This window comes from Cheilinus undulatus, linkage group 3 (genome assembly GCF_018320785.1).
Source record: "Cheilinus undulatus linkage group 3, ASM1832078v1, whole genome shotgun sequence".
Taxonomy (NCBI): domain Eukaryota; kingdom Metazoa; phylum Chordata; class Actinopteri; order Labriformes; family Labridae; genus Cheilinus; species Cheilinus undulatus.
This window is the reverse complement of record NC_054867.1, coordinates 3,362,931-3,384,353: the sequence shown is the minus strand read 5'-3', so window position 1 is coordinate 3,384,353 and position 21,423 is coordinate 3,362,931. Positions and strand designations below refer to the sequence as shown.

Here is a 21,423-nt window from a genome sequence, read left to right as displayed (position 1 = left end):
ACAGCATGCTCAACAGGTTCTTGGCCTGAGTGGTTTCTTGCATGAATTTCAGTAAGTTTTCAGTGATACCATAAACCAAGGGAAAATTTAGACAAGGATTAAAGAGTTATTCAACAGTTGATGCCACCCAATCCTAATGTAGTCATATTTTCTCCCTAAAGCTGCAGAGAGAGAGCGGTCAAAGAAGAAAGAGTGTGCAGAGTGAATAAACAGAGTAACAGAGCCATGCTGCAGAGAAATAAAATGATATTTACAGATTGTTTCACTTCAGTTATGCTCTAAAGCCGGGGTGTCAAACTCAATCACAGCAGGGACCTAAATCTGAATTTAGGTCTAACCTGAGGGCCTAACAGGGTCAACATTTAACCTTAAACTCTAAACCTTATCTTCACAGGTAATTAATTAAGGGGGAGAGAAACTAATGATGAATGATTTTAATATTAAAAAAAAAGTCAAAATGACAAGTTTAAAGGCTCAGAATCTGAGATAAAAAGTCAAAATTAGTTCAAAGGGTCAAAACACAAAAACAAAGAGTAAAAAAAAATGGTTTCAAAAGGCAATTATATGAGATAGAAAGTAAAAAATCACAAGTTTAAAGGACAAAATAAGATAAAATCCCAAATCATGTGTTTAAATTCCAAATATGAGATAAAATAAATGACTTTAAAAAGGTCAAAATATGAGATTAAAAATCAATGTGAGGAAATGAAAAAAGTAAAAATAGGAGAAAAAAAAAACAAATTTGAGTTTAAAAGATTGTGAATCTAAAAGGTCACAATATGCGATAAAATTCTAAATCATGAACATAACAGTCAAAATATGGGATTAAAATCAAAGTTAAAGGGCAAAATAAGAGGTTAAATTTGAAATCATGAACTTGAAATTTCAAAATATGACTTGAAATTTAAAATTGCAATCTAAAAGTTCACAATATAAGCTAAAAAGTAAAAAAAAAACCTCAGTTTAAGTCATAATTTTGAGATGCAAATTTAAAATATTAAATGAAAACACTAATTCATTTCTCTCCCCCATTCCTTACTTTCTATCTCATTATTTTTACTCATTACTTTTCACATTTTTATGACTTAACAAAGGATATTTTAAATCTTCGATGCTAAATTTAAATACTATACTAGTACTACTATACTGAAGGAAATCTGCAGACCTCAGACCTGCGGGCCATTTCAAATTAGAATATATTGTGGGCCGGGTATAACTGCACCACGGGCTGGATTTGGTCCCTGGGCCTTAAGTTTGCTCTAAAGGGAACTTTGCAATGTTTCCTCCAGTGGAAGGCTGCCCCAGAGGGTACTTGGCAATTTTTATCTACTGGAATGACACCATAGATCTCCAGTCACACTTTATTCATATTAAACAGCCTTGTTAACACATGCGTTAGCCATAGACTCTAGAAAGAACTGGACAAACCCTGTGTGACATCAGTCGTCTGCTTACAATAGGCGGACTCAAAAAGCTTTTGAAGCCAATCCGTGGCAGACTCCTTAATGAAATCACAGTCTCAACTTTGGACTAATCTAACGACCCACCCACTAACTCGACTTCCTGTCAGGTAGCTAGCTAGCACTCTGGTTGACAGAAACATAGCTTCTGCCTGTCAAGCTATCTGTCAGTCAAATGAGACGCACCAATCAGTCAGCAGTGAGGTTTTTCCTAGATTTAATCTAAACGATTGTGGTACAAAAAGATTCATCCCCCCCGTACAGTGAGAGCACATGAAGACATTAACTAAAGGGACATGTTTGGTTTTTTTGAACCAGGCTGTGAACCAGTTTATTTCTAGTGTAAAGAAAAACGTAACCTGACACGCCAGATGGGTTTGTTTCACACATCCATCTGGGAAAGCTTCAAAAAGAAATGTTTGAGAAAAGGCAGAGGCTTTGAAAAAAACACTAGGAGTGTGATTTGATGAACATTCTGTCTGTCACATCTCTACGGGCCAATCAGAGCAACAAAACACGTGTCGTAGCAGCTATCCAGCTGCGCGTGCTCAGCTATGGGGAATAACGCGAAACATGGTGACTATAGACATGTAAGTACTCGACTTTTGTTGTTTTTGAAAAGAAAACAACTCACCGCTGTTCTTTGTTCTTTTAACGAAGAATTGTTGTCAAGTTCTGATAAAACTTACGCTTTAGCAGCGTCCATGCTAAGTTCTTCCACCATAGTTGTACCCCCTCTTACTGCTGCTTGTTTACGTCACAACTCTGCCGTGCCTGAAAGTACTGCCCCTCATCGCCAGTTGGTCCTGTCACTTTCTGACCGGGTCCAAACGGTTCAAACGGGAGCTTTGCAAGATAGATTCGCCAGTGAAAAACAAGGAAATGGGCGTATCCATCTGCTTTGCAAGGTAAAAAAAACAGCTGCTTAGCAGCTGTTCAGACAGAACTCCCAGTGTTCCTGCAGCCAGCCTCAAGTGGACACTCGCTGTATTGCAGTTTTTTGCTCTTTCACATTTGCTTCATTTTTCAGGACCGGAGGTTGCTGCGTGGGCAGCACCTGAAGTTGTTGTATACTTCTAGTAAAAAATGTGTGGTTGTACAAATTCTCATGACACACCCAGATTTACCTCGCCTCAACACACGAGAGAGCTGCTGCTCATAAGGGTTAAAGATGTTGAAATAAACACGTCTTTTGTAAAACTCCTCCCAGGGTGATTTCTAAAACGTCTCGCTGTGGGCCGGTTCTCAGTCTGATGTCAGTGGTGTTGAAACGGCTGACTCAGCTAAAAGTGTACTGTTGTGTTCACGTTGCTCACTGGACTCTTGAGGCCTGTTTTCACAAACACAGATACTCCACCACCATGTAGATGAACTGAATGGTCACTGCTGCTTCATACCACACTCTGAAAAAACAAAACCCAATGACCTGGCCCGGGTTCATGGGATACATTGAAAATGAAATGGTCATAGCAGAGGAACAGCAAGAACGTTTTCACATTTCAAGGACTTTGTTGGTGTCTGAGTTTTCTGCTTCAGCTGCTCAGTGACAGACTGTTGACATGAAGTCTACACCTGCTGGGATCTGAGCCACCAAGCTGGGTAAGAATATCAATAGATTAATGATATGACTGAAATAAAGTAGAGTAGAGACTGATAGACACTCTGATACAGCATGCAGAGAGCTGGATGACATGTCTGACAGCAGAATTACGGCCCAGAGGTTCAGAGACTAAAACGTTCAGTCTGCAGCTGTCATGAGGACAGAAACGACTTCTTCAGACCTGAACAGTTCCTGATGGAGTCTGTTTGAGCTGAATGTGTGCCTGAACATAAACATGATCATTATCTCTGCTGCTGACGGCGTTCAGAGAGGCTGACACACACACACACAGAGGATGATTAGTGAGCGTGTGTGTTTACCCACAGGCTCCTATTACTAGAATTACCGCTCACCTTATCCAGGTGTTGGCAGTCGAGTGTTTTACGACGGGGCCGGACTGGAATGTCCCTCTGAACACGGCGCTGTAATCCACCTTATGATCACTTCACAAACACAACTAGGGCAGGAATATCCCTCAGCGTTGGCACTGGCATGACCACAGAGGTCACAAACGTACAGGAGTCTCTTTCCTACTTCTGTCCACATCTCTCCATGCCTGAGCGTTTGTACCATCTGATATACAGTACATGAAAAACCCTTTAACATCTCTCTGTCTCTCTCCTGTCCCCCTTTCTCTCTCAGTTTGATCCCGTTCCAGTCCGGTCCAGCTGTGAGCGACCCGTCTGCTGATCGGTATCATCAGGATGAAGATGAGACAGCTCCGAGCTCTCAGTGGCTTCATTCTGCTCAGCCTGGCAGTCCTCGCCAACGCCCGGCCCAAAGCAGGTCAGTCTGCCGATACTGTGAGAAAAACAGGAGGAAAGCCTCGTTCACATGGACGTCCTGAAAATAACTCATGATTTATCACTTATTTAAGTGGTTTAAAGATATAGAAAGCAGACTGCTGCACATGAAATACATGTCTACAATTTAAAGAGATGGTGTTGTTTTAAGACCTGGGCTTTATCAGCATTCATTCTGCTCTGTGCACCAGGGCTTCAATATCAGACTCAAAAAACAAGTTTGAAAATCAGGAAATTTTGCTAGGTCAACATTTTCAATTTCATTCAAAGTCTTTTATATAACTGCCCTAATAAGGGCAGTTCGGTCCCTGCATGACTGGTGCCAGAGCTTGGTCCGCATTGCCGGAAGTAAGCCAGACTAGTTCCCGGTGCGTGTTGGACTCCGCCAGGGCTGCCTTTTGTCACGATTCTGTTCATAACTTTTATGGACAGAATTTCTAGGTGCAGCTAGGGTGTTGAGGGCATCTGGTTTGGTGGCCTCAGGATTAGGTCTCTGCTTTTTGCAGATGATGTGGTCCTGTTGGCTTCATCAGACCGGGACCTCCAGCTCTCTCTGGAACGGTTTGCAACCGAGTGTGAGGCGGCTGGGATGAGAATCAGCACCTCCACCATGGTCCTCAGTCGGAAAAGGGTGGAATGCCCTCTCCGGGTTGGGAATGAGATCCTGCCCCAAGTGGAGGAGTTCAAGTATCTCGGGGTCTTGTTCACGAGTGAAGGAAGAATGGAGCAGGAGATCGACAGGCGGATCAGTGCGGCGTCAGCAGTGATGCGGTCTCTGCATCAGTCTGTCATGGTGAGGAAAGAGCTGAATCGAAAGGCGAAGCTCTCGATTTACCGGTCGATCTACATTCCCACCCTCACCTATGGTCATGAACGGTGGGTCGTGACCGAAAGAACGAGATCGCGGATACAGGCAGCTGAAATGAGTTTCCTCCGCAGGGTGTCTGGGCTCTGCCTGAGAGATAGGGTGAGAAGCTCGGCCATCTGGGAGAGACTCAGAGTAGAGCCGCTGCTCCTCCGCGTTGAGAGGAGCCAGATGAGGTGACTCGGGCATGTGGTCCGATGCCTCCTGGACGCCTCCCTGGTGAGGTGTTCCAGGCAAGTCCCTCTGGGAGGAGGCCCCGGGGAAGACCTAGGACATGCTGGAGAGACTATGTCGCTCAGCTGGCCTGGGAACGCCTCGGGATCCCCTTGGAAGAGCTGGATGAAGTGGCCGGAGAGAGGGAAGTCTGGGCTTCCCTGCTTAGGCTGCTGCCCCCGCGACCCGATCTCGGATAAGCGGAAGAAGATGGACGGATGGATGGTCTTTTATATCAAGGTATATGAGCAAGTGAATGAAGTGAAACAATGAAATCAAAGTCAGCGGTAATGAAAAATCCGTGTCTCATTCGTTCATTTGTTATTTGATTGATAATTGAATAACAAATAATGAAAAAAATGGTTCATTTTCTTGTTTTCATTTCTGAAATGAAATCAAATTAACAAGAAATTACTTTTCTTTTTGACTTTTGCTATAAATGTTGGGATCAGAGAATGTAATATGAATAAACAGGCGTAAGCAGGTAGTATGATTACAGTATTAATTTGTGTAACCTGGTGCAGGTGTTGTGCTCAGAAAAGCATCCTGAGAATCACATGCCCATCGCTGAGGAGTTCACACTTCCTGGAATGATATATGGAACACAAATGCCAGCACAGAGTTAAGTCACGTTCCCGCACTTGTGCTCCTTCATTTGCATTCGTGCCATGCTTTGGTCCACCTTGTCCTTCCGTGCCAGAGCCAGGGAAGCATGCCGCATCCAAGCACGGAAGAGGGCCAAATGTACTGGACTTTTAGGCTCAAATGTACCCACGTACAGTGCAGATTGCCTAGTGTGAGTGCGCCTTAACTTGGTGCCGGCGTTTGTGTTTCCTGAAACTGAGGTGTGTCTTCATGAAAGGACGGTTGGACAGCACTAATGGTGAGATTGCTATGGCAGAAATAATCACAAACTACTCAGAGGAATTTCAGCTCTTTTTAGTGATCCGGATCGTTCAGCTCAGCTCACCAAGAGGAGCCGGTTCTTTCAGCTCTCACAGCTCTTCATTTGGGCACTAGTCTGGCTTCATTTGACCTGCCAAATTTATCAGTGCCATGACATATGATTGATATTTGTGCTGGTATTTTACTCCAGTCATGCTTTTTTTAACAGATGAAAAGATCATATAATTGTTTTTTAAATATGCTGTCTCCTGTAAATATATTGTGTGTCAGATGAAATCTGTTCTCTGGCTGGGCAGTATGATATAAATCAAGCATGAGTGCTTAATGCACGATGAAGTTAAACAATCTGAGGCAGTGGTTCTCAACTAGTCCAGCCTTGGGGCCCAACATCAACTCAGTGAAAACTGCAACCCTAATTTCTGATCTTTTTTGACCAGTCCGGTTTATCTAATGAAAAACATCCCAGTTTGAACCTCAAAAATGCAAACATGCCACAAATCAAAGATGAGAGACAAAAAGCTTGTTTTGAAAGAGTTTTGTTGACATTTTCGAAGCAATTTTGTTTCCAGAAACAAAATTGGGACCCATTGAAACGGGTTCTGCGACCCACCTTTGGGTCCCAAACAAGGTTACAATAGTTTGGGATTTTTCATTCTTTCTCTTCTGTTATTTTCTTTTCTTTTCTTTCTTTTTTTTTTGTTTTCACTTTCTTTGTTCGATTTCAGTTTAGTTTTTATTAGTTTTTTTTTTTTTTTTTTTTTTTTTTTTACAGATAGATGTCGGGGCTGAGTGAGCGTCATACATTTTTAAAACCATATTAAAACAGGCTTCTCTTCACTTACTGTCTTATTTACTTAGTGATGATGTTTGAATACAACTCCAGACATAAAACTACCACTGTGTGAAGTCTTAACCAATCAGATCAGGCCGTTTTACACTCCCCAGACTCTGGTGTAGGTGCCAGTCAGTATGGTTGTGTCAAAGACTAAAACTAAGGATATTTTTTCTCCATTTTAATTTTATTTTAGTTAGTTTTGTAAGTGCAAAATATACAGTTAAAGGTTTTTTTTGTTTGTTTTGTTTTTTTTTAGGTAAAGCCTAGTTTTTATTTAGTTTCAGTTAACTAAATTGATTTTTGAATTTTAGTTTGAGTTATTTAGTTAGTTTTAGTTAACTAAAACAACCTTGGTCCCGACCCACCAGCTGAGAACCACATCTATAGGGGGTAACTGTCGTTAATCACCACCACAAATCCCAGCCAAACTCCTGCATACCATCTAACTGTAAAATATATAAGATATACAGTGGTTAACAAATGTATTAGACCACCTGTCATATCTGTCTCAGAGACCATCCAGCATCATGAAGTGCTTTAATGCGGACTCTTTCATTTTCAGTGAGCTCTCCATGTTTTACCATTTTGAACAGGAACAAGGAATTTCAAACTGAATTCATCTTTTTATACCCAAATTTGAGCCGGATCACTGGGCTTCTCTGAGAAGTCAGAAATGAATCAAGCATAAAATTCAACCACTAAAACTATTTTTTCAGTTCAGGAATGCAAGTAAATAACTATAATTTGACATATTAATCAAGAAATAATGTGCTTTACTATTTTTTCAGTTTTTTGTAAATCAATAAAAGTGAAACATTTAATGGATAACAATAATAATTATATTTTAGCGTTAAAAATATCATTTTAGTTAAAGAGCTTCTACATATTGGTGTATTAACCATTGCAGAAACATCAAAAATGATTTTGGTAATTACCAATGCTGTTAATTTAGGGCAGCTGTGGCAGAAACCTTACTTTGGTTAGGGTGGTCTAATACATTTGTTAAGCACTATATATATATATATATATATATATATATATATCAATCTACATATAATAATTCGGTACTGAAACATTTCCCTGTATTTGTACAGTTGACTCACCTCCTCTTTTTCAGAGCAGCAGGCTTTGATTAGAAATATGGATCAATATCTGTAGTGTTTGTAGGTTCTTTGCTATTTCATATCATTGCTCATCAAAATAGGCTGTATTGTTTTAAATCATGTGGTTTTGATAAAGTATTGGAGTGTTGTTAAAATTAACCAGCCTAAAACAGTCCGTCCGTTATCTACCAGGCTTGTCCCGGGATGGTGACGGTCCATGATCTGGAGCTGATCTATCTTTGGGGTGGTAGGCAGGGTTAATCACAGGGCTGACATCAACCAGAAACACTCACTCCTACGGGCATTTTGGAGTCACCTGTTAACCTAATGAGCATGTTTTTGCACTGTGAAGTACCCAGAGAGAACCCACACATGCACAAGGAGAATTCAGACCAGGAACATTCTTCCTGTGAGGCCAGCCACTGCTCCGCTGTGCAGCACCTAAACACCTCATACATCCTGAATTGAAAAACCTGACCCATCCCCTGGGACATTCATGCTGTGAGACGTATCAGATCTGTACATTTGGATGTGTTTTACATGGACTGTACAGCTGAAGGTTGAGTTATGATCTCAGACAGTGAATCAGACGCATTTATGAGACATTACAAAAACATCCATTACTCTCCTCTGTTTGAAGCTACAGATGGATTTAACCTCGCTCCCACAAGCTCATGTTTCCTGACAGTGAATCTACGATATTCTCAGTTTGTGTGAATAAAATCTGGATGTTCATTAATCAAACAACGATAAAAGCACAGCGCTAACTCAGACTCAGCTCAGGGCCCAGACAGCAGCTCTGTGTGTTTGAACCGAGATGATGTTTCAGCGCTGGAGCGTGTTCACAAAGAGGCCGACCTCTTAAAGACAAAACCAGGCGCTGAAGTCATGAAGGAGAGAGTTCAGGTGGTAAATAATGTGAAAGTTAAACCAGAGACAGAAGGAGAATAAAGACGTCTGCACATTTACAGAGGAAAGAAGTACTTTAGCGTGTAACTGACACGCATTTACAGATAAATGTCAAACATGAGCTGATGCTTCCCTCAGGATAAAGACACAGCGGACATTATTCTGCAGCCATTTATTAGAAAAAGCAACAATAGAAACAACATTCAAATTTAGATGAAGGGCTCTTTGAGCTCCAGAAAATCTAAAGGCTGAAGTTTGGGAGGAATCTGGTGCAGAGCTTTCCAACCTTTTTCACATTTAAGAGAAGATTTGAACAATTCAAGTGGTCAAAGCTGCTTGATCCTATAGCTGTGGATGTGAGCATGGCTGGCAGTTTATCTCCATATATCAACCCTGAGACCGGTCCCCCATGACCCCCATGACCCTGAATGGGATACATGGTGTAGAGCAGTGATACTCAACATGTGGCTCATTTGTGATGACTTGTGGCTCTTTTATGTCTTAATTTGAAATATTATTCCCCCAGAAAACCTTTAAAAGGAAAATTTTACTTCAGAAATTCTCCATTGCAAATCACATGAATGTCCGCCTCTGTTTGTGTTTGAATATTTCCATTGCCCTTATTTGCATTTTTTTGCTACTTTAACTCCATTTTACTGCTTTTAGCCCATTTTTGACACTTCAATCCAGATTTTTGCTATTTTTTGCCCCTTTCTCGTCTTTTTTGCCACTTTGCGCCTGTTTATGCTGCCTTTTGCAATTAAATGCCACTAATTTTCCATTTTGCCTCTCTTTTATGCTTTTTGCCCATTTTTCCAACTTTTTCTGATTTTTGCCCATTTCATTCACTTTTCACACATTTTTCTCCGAGTCCTTGACACTTTTGGGACCATTTTTGCCACCTTTAACTAATTTTTGGGTTGTTTCCCACCCATTTTTGCCACTTTCTACCCTTTTTTGCCAATTTTCTCCCAGTTTTTGCCCCATTAAGCCCAATTTGGCCACTTCTTTTAGTCACTTTTCTCCCCTTTGTGACACTTTTATCCTGTTTTTTTGCATTTCTTGTCCACTTTTGCTACTTCTTGCCCATTTAAGCTGCCTTTTGCAACTAAATGCCATTTTTTGCCCATTTTCCCACTTTTTTTCTGATTTTTGCCCATTTTAGTCACTTTTCATGATTTTTTGCATGTTTCTGCCACTTTTACCTCCTTTTAACTCATTATTTTGTCACTTCCCACCCATTGTTTACTTTACTCTTTCTTTACTCCCAGTGTTTGCTGTCTTTTGACCATTTTTGCTACATTTAACTTATTTTAATTGCCACTTTTCACCACTTAGATTGTGACTCTTGCAAATGTATTTTTCAAGAATTTGGCTCTTTGTTTAAACAGGGTTTGGTAACACTGGTTTAGAGCACTGGTTCCCAGCCTGGGGTCTAGTGCCAGAAATTTCAGGGTGGTGGTGGTGCTTTGAGGTTTCCAGAATTAGATTCACTCGTTCTAACTAAAATCATGATAAAACACCTAAGAGCAGTTCATCCAAAGGTCTCTTGTTAAGAAAACATTTGTGTGGGTTATTTTATATAGATTTGAACAATGACAATTTTTAAATCTGATGTTGATTTCTGACATCCATGTACCACCTTTTGTTTTTGTGGGTCCTAGGGGTCCTAAGCTCCTCCTCAGATATAAGTAAGGGGGGGCTTATAAGAAGAAAGGCTGGGAACCAGTGGTGTAGAGAATGGGTGCGTAGTTCTGCATAGTTCTGTATAATAAGTGAGCCATAAGTGTGAGGGAATTCATCCTGGTCACTCAGAGTGTGAGCCAGTCCGTGCAGATCAGGTGTGTGCGAGCTGATTGAAGCTGTTTCTCAAAGTCCAGGATCCGTCCTCCGTGGGAAGGATCCTCCTGGGTCAGGTCCCTTGATGGCGAGGCCAGAGTCCTACCTGGCAGTGGTGCTGCCAGGTTGACAATTCAGTGTACGCACCATAACCATTCCAGCGCGTGAAAGACACCTCTAGGTTCCCATGTGCATTTAGAAGAGTGCACCTGCAACAGGTACAGAGAAAGAGGGAGAGGGAGAGAAGGAGAGAGAGAGAGAGAGAGGCTAATGCTGCACCAAAACTCAGATTAACCACATGCAGCCAGAAATCTGCCCCTTTAAACAACAGACAGCTGTTAACCATTGAAAGCAATGTACTGGGTGAAGAGTTCCTGATTCCGGCCTTTGCCATTTTTGTTTTTCCCCTCCCTTTAGATCGTCACAGTCCCAGTGGTTATCCCTCTGGCATAACTCTTAGAAACCCTTTGGCTACGTTCACACTGCAGGCCTTAATGCTCAATATCTGATCTGTTCTCAGGTCTGATTTTTCTGTGTTCAGCCATATATCTGATTTAGATACAAAAGGTTATGTTGTAACAGCGCAAGTCACATTGAATCTGTCCTTTTCTAATCAGAATCAGGCCACTTTCGAATGTGGTTCTCTTTTCTGTTTACACTGCAGTCAACTGATTGCAGTGTAAACAGGCAAACACAAAAATCAGATCTGAGAAAAGATCAGAATTGATCATTAAGGCTAGCAGTGTGAACATAGCCTGTGTCCTAGATCCCCCATCCTTACAGTTTGCTGAGTTAGGAGTGAACATAAACCTACTTTTGTCATTGTCCTCATTCTATACCTGCCAGCTCTATCTTTATTTACAACTAACGGCTCCAGGCACATTTCTATTTTGCCCGGTCTAACAGTTTCTTTTTTCCCCTGCAGGTCCAGAGCAGAAGTGTAAATCTGGCCCGGTGGATCTGGTCTTCCTCATCGACAGCTCTCGCAGCGTCAGACCTCACGAGTTTGAGACCATGAGGAAGTTCATGATCGACATCCTCAACACCCTCGACATTGGACTAAATGCCACCAGAGTGGGCGTGGTTCAGTACTCCAGCCAGGTACTGTGGGAGTAAAACATCCTCATTTCAGTCACATGTTTGAGTCTTTATTCATTCTAGAGATGAGCACCAGTATAAATGATAACTGTGATAAACGCCCCCTCGATCACATACTGTTCATATATGGTCATACCGATAACCGTGCTTTAATATCACAGTAAATGATGTCCAACCAGCATGCTATCTAGGAAAGTCTACAGCGGTTGATGGAAAAAAAGAGTGTAAACAGGTCCCTATAGATGGGGCAAGGCAAAGCAACAGGATGCCTTCAGCACTGCAGAAGAGGAGCGGTTCACTGAAGCCAACCAGGATTAAAACATGCAGTTCAAGCAAAGGACCCAAAAGCAGACACAGTACAACCAGGAAGATCTCAGTCCGTTTAATCAAAAAAGGTTCGGTACACAGGAGGTCAATAATAACAGGCAGAGGTACAAAATCAGCAGGCTAAACTTAGAAACTGAGAACAAGGAACTGGGTCTAATCTCACTATGATCAGTCAGGAAATAAGGCTCGAAAGTAATGCACACGGGGGTAAGAAGACGATCTCGCACAGAAGACAGGGAGTGAATGAACTAAATACACAAGGAGGGAGACAATCAGCCAGGATCACCAGGTGCAGCCACTCAGACAATCAACACAGGTGAGACCCATGAGGGTGATCAGGACGCGGGGAAAACAGGCAGGAATGGGCAGGAAGGAGTGATCTGGAAAAGAGACACAAGATAAGTACCAAAATAAAACGGGAAATGACAATACTAGAAACATGAGGAAAAAGTAACTTAACTAACTAAGATGTGACAACAGGAGTGAGTTGTTTTCTTTTCAAAAACCACAAAAGTCGTGGACTGACATGTCTGCAGTCGCCATGGTTCACGTTATCCAGTTCTCTATGGAGTTTACTCCTCAGTAGCGGCTACGTCACGTGTTTTGTTGCTCTGATTGGCCCTTAAAGATGTGACAGACAGAACGTTCATCCAATCACACTCTGATTTTTTTCACAAAGGCTCCGCCCTTTCCCAAACGCTATCTATGACAGGTTTACCAGATGGATGTGTGAAACACATCCATCTGGAGTGCCAGGTTATAAACAAGGTGGATGTAAAAGTCTTCGATCTAAACTAGCATGTCGATGAAATATTCACCCATGTTTGACTGTGACAGGCAGAAAAGACAACAAAATAGATCTACCAGGAATTTGCTTTATTTAAATCAACCTTTTGTCGCTAAATATTCATTTTTTTCTTCAGATATAAATTTAATTCAACTTTATAAAGAGAATACTCTCTGTAGAGTAAATAAAACTGTCAAAGGTTTCAGGAAAAACTCAAAATGGAGGACCCAAATGCAGATAAAACAAAACTGGTTTAATTAACAAACAAAAGAACTACTACAACAAAAAAACAGGAATCAAAATCAACTAAACAAAATCCAAAGGAGCACGAGGGAAGCACGAGGAGTAACTGACACGAGGAAGACATTGCAACGAACCAACACAAACACAGGGAGACACAGAGCTTATATACACAGGGAGTGATTAACAATGGCAGACAGGTGTGGACAATCAGACACAGGTGAAACTGGTGAAGGATAATCAAAGTGGAGGGAAACTCAGGCAGGAAGCAAAACTGGAATCACACACAAGGGAAGGCAACTACAAAATAAAACAGGAAACATGGGGCCTAACACAAGAAGCACACAAGGACTGAAAACTGAACACAAGAAGCTAAACTACAGAAACTCTGAAAACACAGGAGGATACAAAGAACCAAGGAGTGAAACTCAAACACAGGGAGTAAAACTAAAACATGAGACACAGGAATTAACCAAACATGAAACACAGGGAATGTAAAACTAACATGAAGCAGGGAATTACTAAACATGAAACACGAGGAGTAAAACTATACATGAAACAAGGAATAAACTAGACATAAAATACAAGGAGTAACTCAACATAATACACAGGGAATAACCTAAACATGAAGCACAGAGAATAACTAGACATGAAATACAAGGAGTGATAAAACATAAAACAAAAGAAGTAACTAAATACTAGAAACAGGAAAATACTACACAAGAAACACGAGGGCTAAACAAAACTCCTAATAAACTCAAAACCTAATACAAGATAAAACTAGAAATCACAGAATTCACAAAGGATAACCATAGGAAAACTCAGAAACATAATAAATCAAAACCTGGATCATGACAAAAACTATAATTTGATCACCCGTTAACATTTAAACATCTTTTACCATAATTAAAACATCCTGCAGCCCCTGATCTTCTTTTCCAGGTTAAATGTATTTGAGCTCAGAAGGAGTCTATCACACCATGCCTTCTTTTTATTGTGTTTACTCTGGTTAAAGTCAGACATTTTTATAGTTGTATCTTGGTCTTCTGCAGACTAAAAAGAGGATAGTACTCATATTTGTGATCAACAGTCTTAAACACTACTTCCTTCTGCCTCTCAACCTCTCCTCCTTCTTCTGTGGTGGTTTTTCAGGTCCGTAGTGAGTTTTCTCTGAAGACTCATGCCACCCTGGACTCCATGATAAAGGGCATCAATCAGATCATCCCGCTGGCTCAAGGCACCATGACCGGACTCGCCATCAAATACGTGATGAACTCGGCTTTCACTGCAGAGGAGGGAGACCGGCCGAAGGTAACAAACCTGCTATAAAGTCTGGAATGCTCCCTTAATGTTTTCATTAGCATTTTCACATTAGGTGCGCTGGCTCCCCTCTTCCTTGCTGGAACATCATTGTTAGGTGCCTGAGTAGACCTCTGTACGCTCACAGAACTATGCAATAAGTGTGTGTAGTCAGTTTTGCAAATCTGCCAAGAAGAATGCAGGAGAGGAATCTTAGCAGCCACTCATGTTTACATCAGCTGTGATAAATATAGTCCATCCTGAGATAACATTTTTTTTTTTTAAAGAAACCAGCATTAACTCTCTTCCTTCTTCTACGTCTGCTGTGGAGCTTAGAGGAAAGAGAGGTCTGTGCTGTGCAGATATCGATTCTAAAGAGACAGGAGACCATTGGAATTAACTTTACAAATCTTCTCACTTAATTTTGCAAAGCAGATTGATTGTCCTGATTCATGTCTGTCATCAGGCAGACCCATTTTGGAAAGTTTCAGTCTGAAATGATTGTGCCCGGTCTGAGACTGGACCTGACCAATCAGAGTCATGTGAGGGGTGTTAGCTATGGTAGATGTTGTGGCAGTGGTTGCTGCCGGAGTAGCATTTAGCTTGGATATAGCTAGGCCTGTCCACAGAATTGTCTGGGCCCCTGAGAAACCCAGAGAATGGGCCCACCAACTGTTAGCCAGGGTGTTAGCATTGGTGCTAGGGTCCTGGCTAACAATTTGGACCTGTGTGTGGGTTATTTATTCATGACACTTTTTAACCCCTTTTCATCACTGTTTATGCCCAATTTTTACGTTTTCCCCTTAAACCATGTTTTCCTCTTTTAACCACTTTTTGCTCATTTTTGTTGCTTTTGACAAAATTTTTCCATTTATCTACTTTTGCCACCTTTGAACTGTTTTTCATCATTTTTACTAACCTTTTTTTTTTTTGCCTTTTTTGCTTTTCTTTTCCCATATTTGCCACCTTTATCCCATTTTTGCCACTCTTTAACTGCTTTCACCACTTATTACGATCAATTTTTGCCACATTTTTGCCTTTATTTTCATTATTTTCTTACCTTTCCCTGAATTTTAATGTATTTGAGATCCTTCCACTGTATTCTCTGGTATCCTGATGGTTGTTTACATCAGGCTCAGCTATGAAGTCTGGAAATACTTTCCCAATGGTTTAGTCAGTGTGCCCATCCACCCTGTTAATCCTGAGTTAACTATGGAAGTTGTGAGATTAATTGTGATTAAAAATGTAAATCTCTTGATTTAGAGCTGTTAAGTACATTCCTATTCCATGATCCCTGTCCCCCACCTGACCCAGACAGACATTCTGGATCACATGATTGCAAACATCCTAAAAGAGAAGTTGGAACAGAAATCTATGAGTTACTTTAAAAAGTCTGACATACTGAGGTTGAAGTCGTATCTCCTCTTCTCTCTCCCTATCACACACACAGACACAATCGCCACATGTGTCACCTGGAGATCTGCGGGTAGACATATTACCTACTCCCCTATTTCCTTTTTTATGGTGGGTGGGGCATTAGAAAGTTATTTCTGCTGTTGTCATGGTGATTTAGGATGCTGTCTGACAGTTTATAAAGGAAATAATACCCTGAGGTTGGAGATACAGCTCGTGGCCTCGCTCTTATTGTGGTTTAGAACCAGAACACCCCTCCCCTGATCCATTCCTCTTCCTCAGGTCCCTAACGTGGCCGTGATCGTGACCGATGGCCGTCCTCAGGACCGTGTTGCCGAGGTGGCGGCTGAGGCCAGAGAGAAGGGCATTGAGATTTATGCAGTGGGCGTGGCCAGAGCTGACATGACATCATTGAGGGCCATGGCGTCCCCACCGTTTGAAGACCACGTGTTCCTGGTGGAGACCTTCGACCTGATTCACCAGTTCGGCCTTCAGTTCCAGGACAAGCTCTGTGGTGAGACTGCTGCACAAAAAACAACCTCTCTGTGGAAATCCAGAAAGAATATTCCTGGTTTTTTATTCTGACATTTGATGAAGAATAAATTTAATCAAACGGGACATAAAAATGCTCAGTTTCCTTCTAAAGACCTCCCTGTCTGTGATCAAAACCATCTGGATCAGGTTTTCTTTAACTCTTTTTAAGTAAGACATATAGTTCAAGTATTCTAGCTTTATTTCCCATCATGAAGCTCAGAGTTTTATATGCAAAAGGACATTAAACAAGGAAAAAAGTACAAAATTGAACCTTCAAACTGGAGATGAAATGTTAAATCCTCCCAACTAAAACCACATCAAAAGCAGATCAACATAAAGCTCCTTAAGTCCCGGCCTTCTGAACGGAGTCATTCTTTCTGGATTAGGAATCTATTTCTGTAAAATCTCCGTCTGAAACCAGTAAAGATATTTGATATCACCGCTGGATTATTTTTATTTGAAGTCATTTGAAATAAAACGAGTTTAAACCTGCACACCACGCTGTGGAATTTGAAGCAGTCGGCTGCTTCTGCAGGAAACACCAGCGCCTTTACGTGATAAAGACGGTGACAGAAACACTTGAATGTGCAGTCTGAATAAGAAATCATCACCACACCCTCAACACTTTACCATAAAAACCTCTTTAAATCCATTCAGTCCAGGTTTGTCTGTGTGCTATTTTTCTGGGTAGCTGTAAAATGTGTGAACACTCATTAGAGGAAGGGGAGGAGGCTGAAAGACAAGTTTAATATTTATCAGGATATAGAAGTGCAGAGGGTTTTTAATGCATGAATTGAATCAAATTAAATGTAAAGATTATAAGAATCTGGGGTGCAGATAGCCTGGTGGACTGACAGCTGTTCATTTATACAGTAACTGCTCCTCTGTCTCAAGGCGTCCTCCAGGGTTCCATGTTTGATCCCCTCTAGCTCATCATCTTCCTGCCCCCCCTTGGTCATATAATTCATCACCTCAGTGCCCACTGTCACTGTTATGCTGATGACATCCAACCACCACCTCCATCAACATGGACACACTCCACTTTAACAAACTGTCTCACTGAAATAAAAACATGAATGAAAATAACTTCCTTTCACTAACGCTAAATCAGATATCATGATCAAGGGCCCCCAATCACTCACCAAATCTGCTTACGTCTTCTGCCTACAAACAAACACTTCCTCCTTTCTCATTTGCAGCTTTCATATAATTTTTGACAGTCAGATCTCAGTTCAGCAGCATGCCACTTTACTAAATATAAATACCTTTCACCTGAAAGCATAGCCTGCAGCCATCCACTACTCTCCTTTCAGGCAGCTGATGCTTCCTAATAATTGTATTAATTCCATTAGAACTTGGATATTGCAATAGCATCATCTGTGGTCCATCTTCTATGGTACATCCTCTGTGGTCCATCCTCCATCCTCTATGATCCATCCTCCATCCTCTATGGTCCATCCTCCATCCTCTATGATCCATCCTCCATCCTCTATGGTCCATCCTCCATCCTCTATGATCCATCCTCCATCCTCTATGGTCCATCCTCCATCCTCTATGGTCCATCCTCCATCTTCTATGGTACATCCTGCATCCTCTATTGTACATCCTCTATGGTCCATCCTCCATCCTCTATGGTTCATCCTCTATGGTCCATCCTCCATCCTCTATGGTCCATCCTCTACGGTCCATCCTCCATCCTCTATGGTCCATCCTCAATGGTACATCCCCCATCCTCTATGGTACATCCTCCACCCTCTATGGTACATCCTCCATCCTCTATGGCCCATCCTCTATGGTCCATCCTCCATCCTCTATGGTCCATCCTCCATCCTCTATGGTCCATCCTCTATGGTCCATCCTCCATCCTCTATGGTCCATCCTCTATGGTCCATCCTCCATCCTCTATGGTCCATCCTCTATGGCCCATCCTCTATGGTACATCTTCCACCCTCTATGGTATATCCTCCATGGTACATCCTCCATCCTCTTTAGTACATTGTCCAAAGTCCTCTGTAAAACTCTGGTACATTCAGAACTCAGCACATCTCCTCACCAACACCTGCTCCTGTGACCACATCACCCCTGTCCTTCAAAACCTCCACTCGTCCCCCCAACCCCCCCACCCCATAATTTTATCAGGCTGGTATTGAGTCTGTAGCTCCTTGTATGAAGCTCTTTGTCCTGTGCTGCAGGAGTGGATCTGTGTCTGGAGTCTGACCACGGCTGTGAACACATCTGTGAGAGCTCGCCGGGCTCCTACCAGTGTCTCTGTCTGCCCGGATACACCCTGAATGAGGACGGCAAGACCTGCACAGGTAACACAACCTGGCATAAATAGAAACAATTTCAGATGCAACAGTTCAATTGTAATTAAATAGTGATTTAATTTGTTGTAAACCAAATTTATTTTCTCTATTCTTATTTCTCAACATGCAGCGCATTAAAGAAATATTCAGATCCCTTCATTTTTTTAAAATTGTGTTATGTTGCAGCCTGATACTGCAGTCAAAAAAGAATCACTGTTATTGTCATAAATCTACACTCAGTACCCATCATGACAAAGTCCAAACAGAATTTTAAAAAAGGTTTGCAAATTTATTTGAAATAAAAAACTGAAATATCACATGGACATACACTGCTTAACAAATCCATTAGACCACCTGTCATATTTGTCTCAGAGACCATCCAGCATCATGAAGTGCTTTAATGCACAGTCTCCATGTTTCACCATTTTGAACAGGAATGAGGAATTTCAAACTGAATTCACCCAAATTTGCTCACTGGACTTCTCTGAGAAGTCAGAAATGAATCATGCATAACATTCAACCACTAAAACTCATTTTTCTGTTCAGGAATGCAAGTAAATAACTATAATTTGACATATTAATCAAGAAATAATAATGTGCTTTACTATTTTTTCCATTTTTTTGTAAATCAGTATATTTGAAAATTCATGGATAACAATAATTATATTTTAGCATTAAAAATATCATTTGGGTTAAAGAGCTTCTACAAATTGGTGTATTAACCATTGCAGAAACATAAAAATGATTTTAGTAATTACCAATGCTGTTAATTTAGCAACCTTACTTTGGTTAGGGTTAGGGTGGTCTAATACATTTATTAAGCACTGTAAGTATTCAGACCTTTTGCAAAAACAGTCTAACTGTAGCTTAGGTTCCTCCATGTCTCTGATCTGTGCTGAGATGTTTCTACACTTTGACTGGAGTCCACCTGTGCTAAATTAACCTGATTGGACATGATTCTAAAGGCTCACGCCTCTCTATGGAAGGCCTCATAGCTGACAATAATATCAGAGCAGAAACCAAGGGTCAAAGGGCAAAGGAGCTGCAGAGCTCAGAGACAGGATTGTTGACAGGCACAGATCTGGGGAAGACTACAAAAACATTTCTGCTGCTCTGAAGGTTCCCAAGAGAACAGTGGCCTCCAGAATTCTCAAATAGAGATGTTTGACACAGCCAGGAATCTTCCCAGAGCTGGTCGCCAAACTGAGCAACTGAGCAAAAGGGCCTTAGTAAGAGAGGAGACCAAGAACCTGATGGTCATTCTGACTGAGCTCCAGAGATCCTGTGTGGAGATGAGACAAAGTTCCAGAAGGACAACCATCACTGCAGTCCTCCACTGATCTGGGCTTTATGGCAGAGTGGAAATCTCTCCTCAGTGCAAAACCCACAAAAACCCACATGGAACCTGCAAAAAAGCTCCTGAAGGATTCTGAGACTGTGAGAAACAAGAATCTGGTCTGATGAAACCAAGAATGAACTGTTTGGCCTCAATTCTAAATGTTATATCTAGCCTAAACCAGGTACCACTCATCACCTGCCTAATGCCATCCCAGCAGTGAAGCATGGTGGTGGAAGCATCATGCTGTGGGGGTGTTTTTCAGCAGCAGGGACTGGGAGACTGGTCAGGGTTGAGGGAAAGCTGAATGGAGCAAAGTACAGAGATATCCTAAATAAAACCTGTCCTACAGAGCTCAGGACCCTCAGACTGGGTCGAAGCAGTAAAGACAACACAGCAGCTTAGGGACAGCTCTGTCAATGTCCTAGTCAGAGCTCTGACCTGAGCCCTGTCAAACATCTCTGGAGAACTGAAAACATCGACAGTTCCCATCCATCCTGACTGAGCTCCAGAGGATTTGCAAAGAAGAACAGCAGAAAATTTCCAATCCAGTAGTTCAAAGCTTGTTTGGTCATATTCAGAAAGACTCGAGGCTGTTGTTGCTGTCAAAGGTGCTTCAACTAAGTACTGAGTAAGCGGTCTGAATACTTATTTTAATCTGATATTTCAGCTTTTTATTTCTGATAAATTTGCAGAAATGTCTAAAATTCAGTTTTAACTTGTCATGATGGGGTACTGAGTGGAGATCCATGAGAGAAAAACCCATTTAAATAACTGCAGTATAAATTGGACCAGAGAAGGGGGTCTGACTACTTTCTGAATGCATGATAGATGTTCTGACCCTGTTTGTCCTGTAATATTTTTGTGCTTTAGTTTTCTTGTGTGGAGTTATGTCAGGCAAGTTTGTCAGTTTTAAATTTGACCTAGAAGCAGTGTTATGTCTGAGGACTAGAGGAGGACTGCAGCTGTTTTAAAGGTTTACGCTCTTTTACTGCCTCTGTCAGCGTCGCGTTAAACCTGCTGCTGACCGTGTTTTTAGACGAGACAAATCCATCAGCAATCCTTCACTAATTAACACCTTATTAACCTCACACAGCGCCTCTACCTCACGCTGTCCCTGCTGTGTAATGAACATAGTAACTGAATAAATACTCTCAGGTGTCTTTCAGTGACTCTTTCCACTACAGTCAGCCTTTTGACCTACATCTGAATGCAGGAGCTCTACCCTTGATAGGAGCCGTTATGTTCTGGAATTGTCCATCTATACGTCCATGTAGACCAGGTAGACCAGGGGTGCCCAAACTTTTTCAGCTGAGGGCCACATACAAAAAATTGGAAGGATGGTTGGGCCAATTTCATATACCTCTCCTTTATGATAGCAAATGAGTCAATCTAGTCCAATTTAGGTAACGATTTTAAGTCATGAAAAGATGCACGTCAATGAATTGTCCTGTCAAAATGTTTGTTTACAGAATTAGCACAGTGGGTAATTCATACCATCTTCACAAACTATAATTTCTTTGTGTTTTCTTATTGACAGATTAGTATAG

The 21,423-nt window shown here is 41.4% G+C and overlaps 1 protein-coding gene across 3 annotated transcripts in view; it reads left to right on the top strand.

Moving 5' to 3' along the window:
• Window positions 1-21,423, top strand: part of matn4 (matrilin 4) — a 69,422-nt gene that overhangs the window by 22,719 nt on the left and 25,280 nt on the right. For all 3 annotated transcript variants that reach the window (XM_041783017.1, XM_041783016.1, XM_041783015.1), the window contains exons 2-6: window positions 3,703-3,846; window positions 11,459-11,634; window positions 14,138-14,296; window positions 15,980-16,211; window positions 18,424-18,546. In XM_041783017.1, the coding sequence (XP_041638951.1) occupies window positions 3,765-3,846; window positions 11,459-11,634; window positions 14,138-14,296; window positions 15,980-16,211; window positions 18,424-18,546 (772 nt within the window). In that variant the 5' untranslated portion in view covers window positions 3,703-3,764. The remainder of the gene's footprint in view (window positions 1-3,702; window positions 3,847-11,458; window positions 11,635-14,137; window positions 14,297-15,979; window positions 16,212-18,423; window positions 18,547-21,423) is intronic.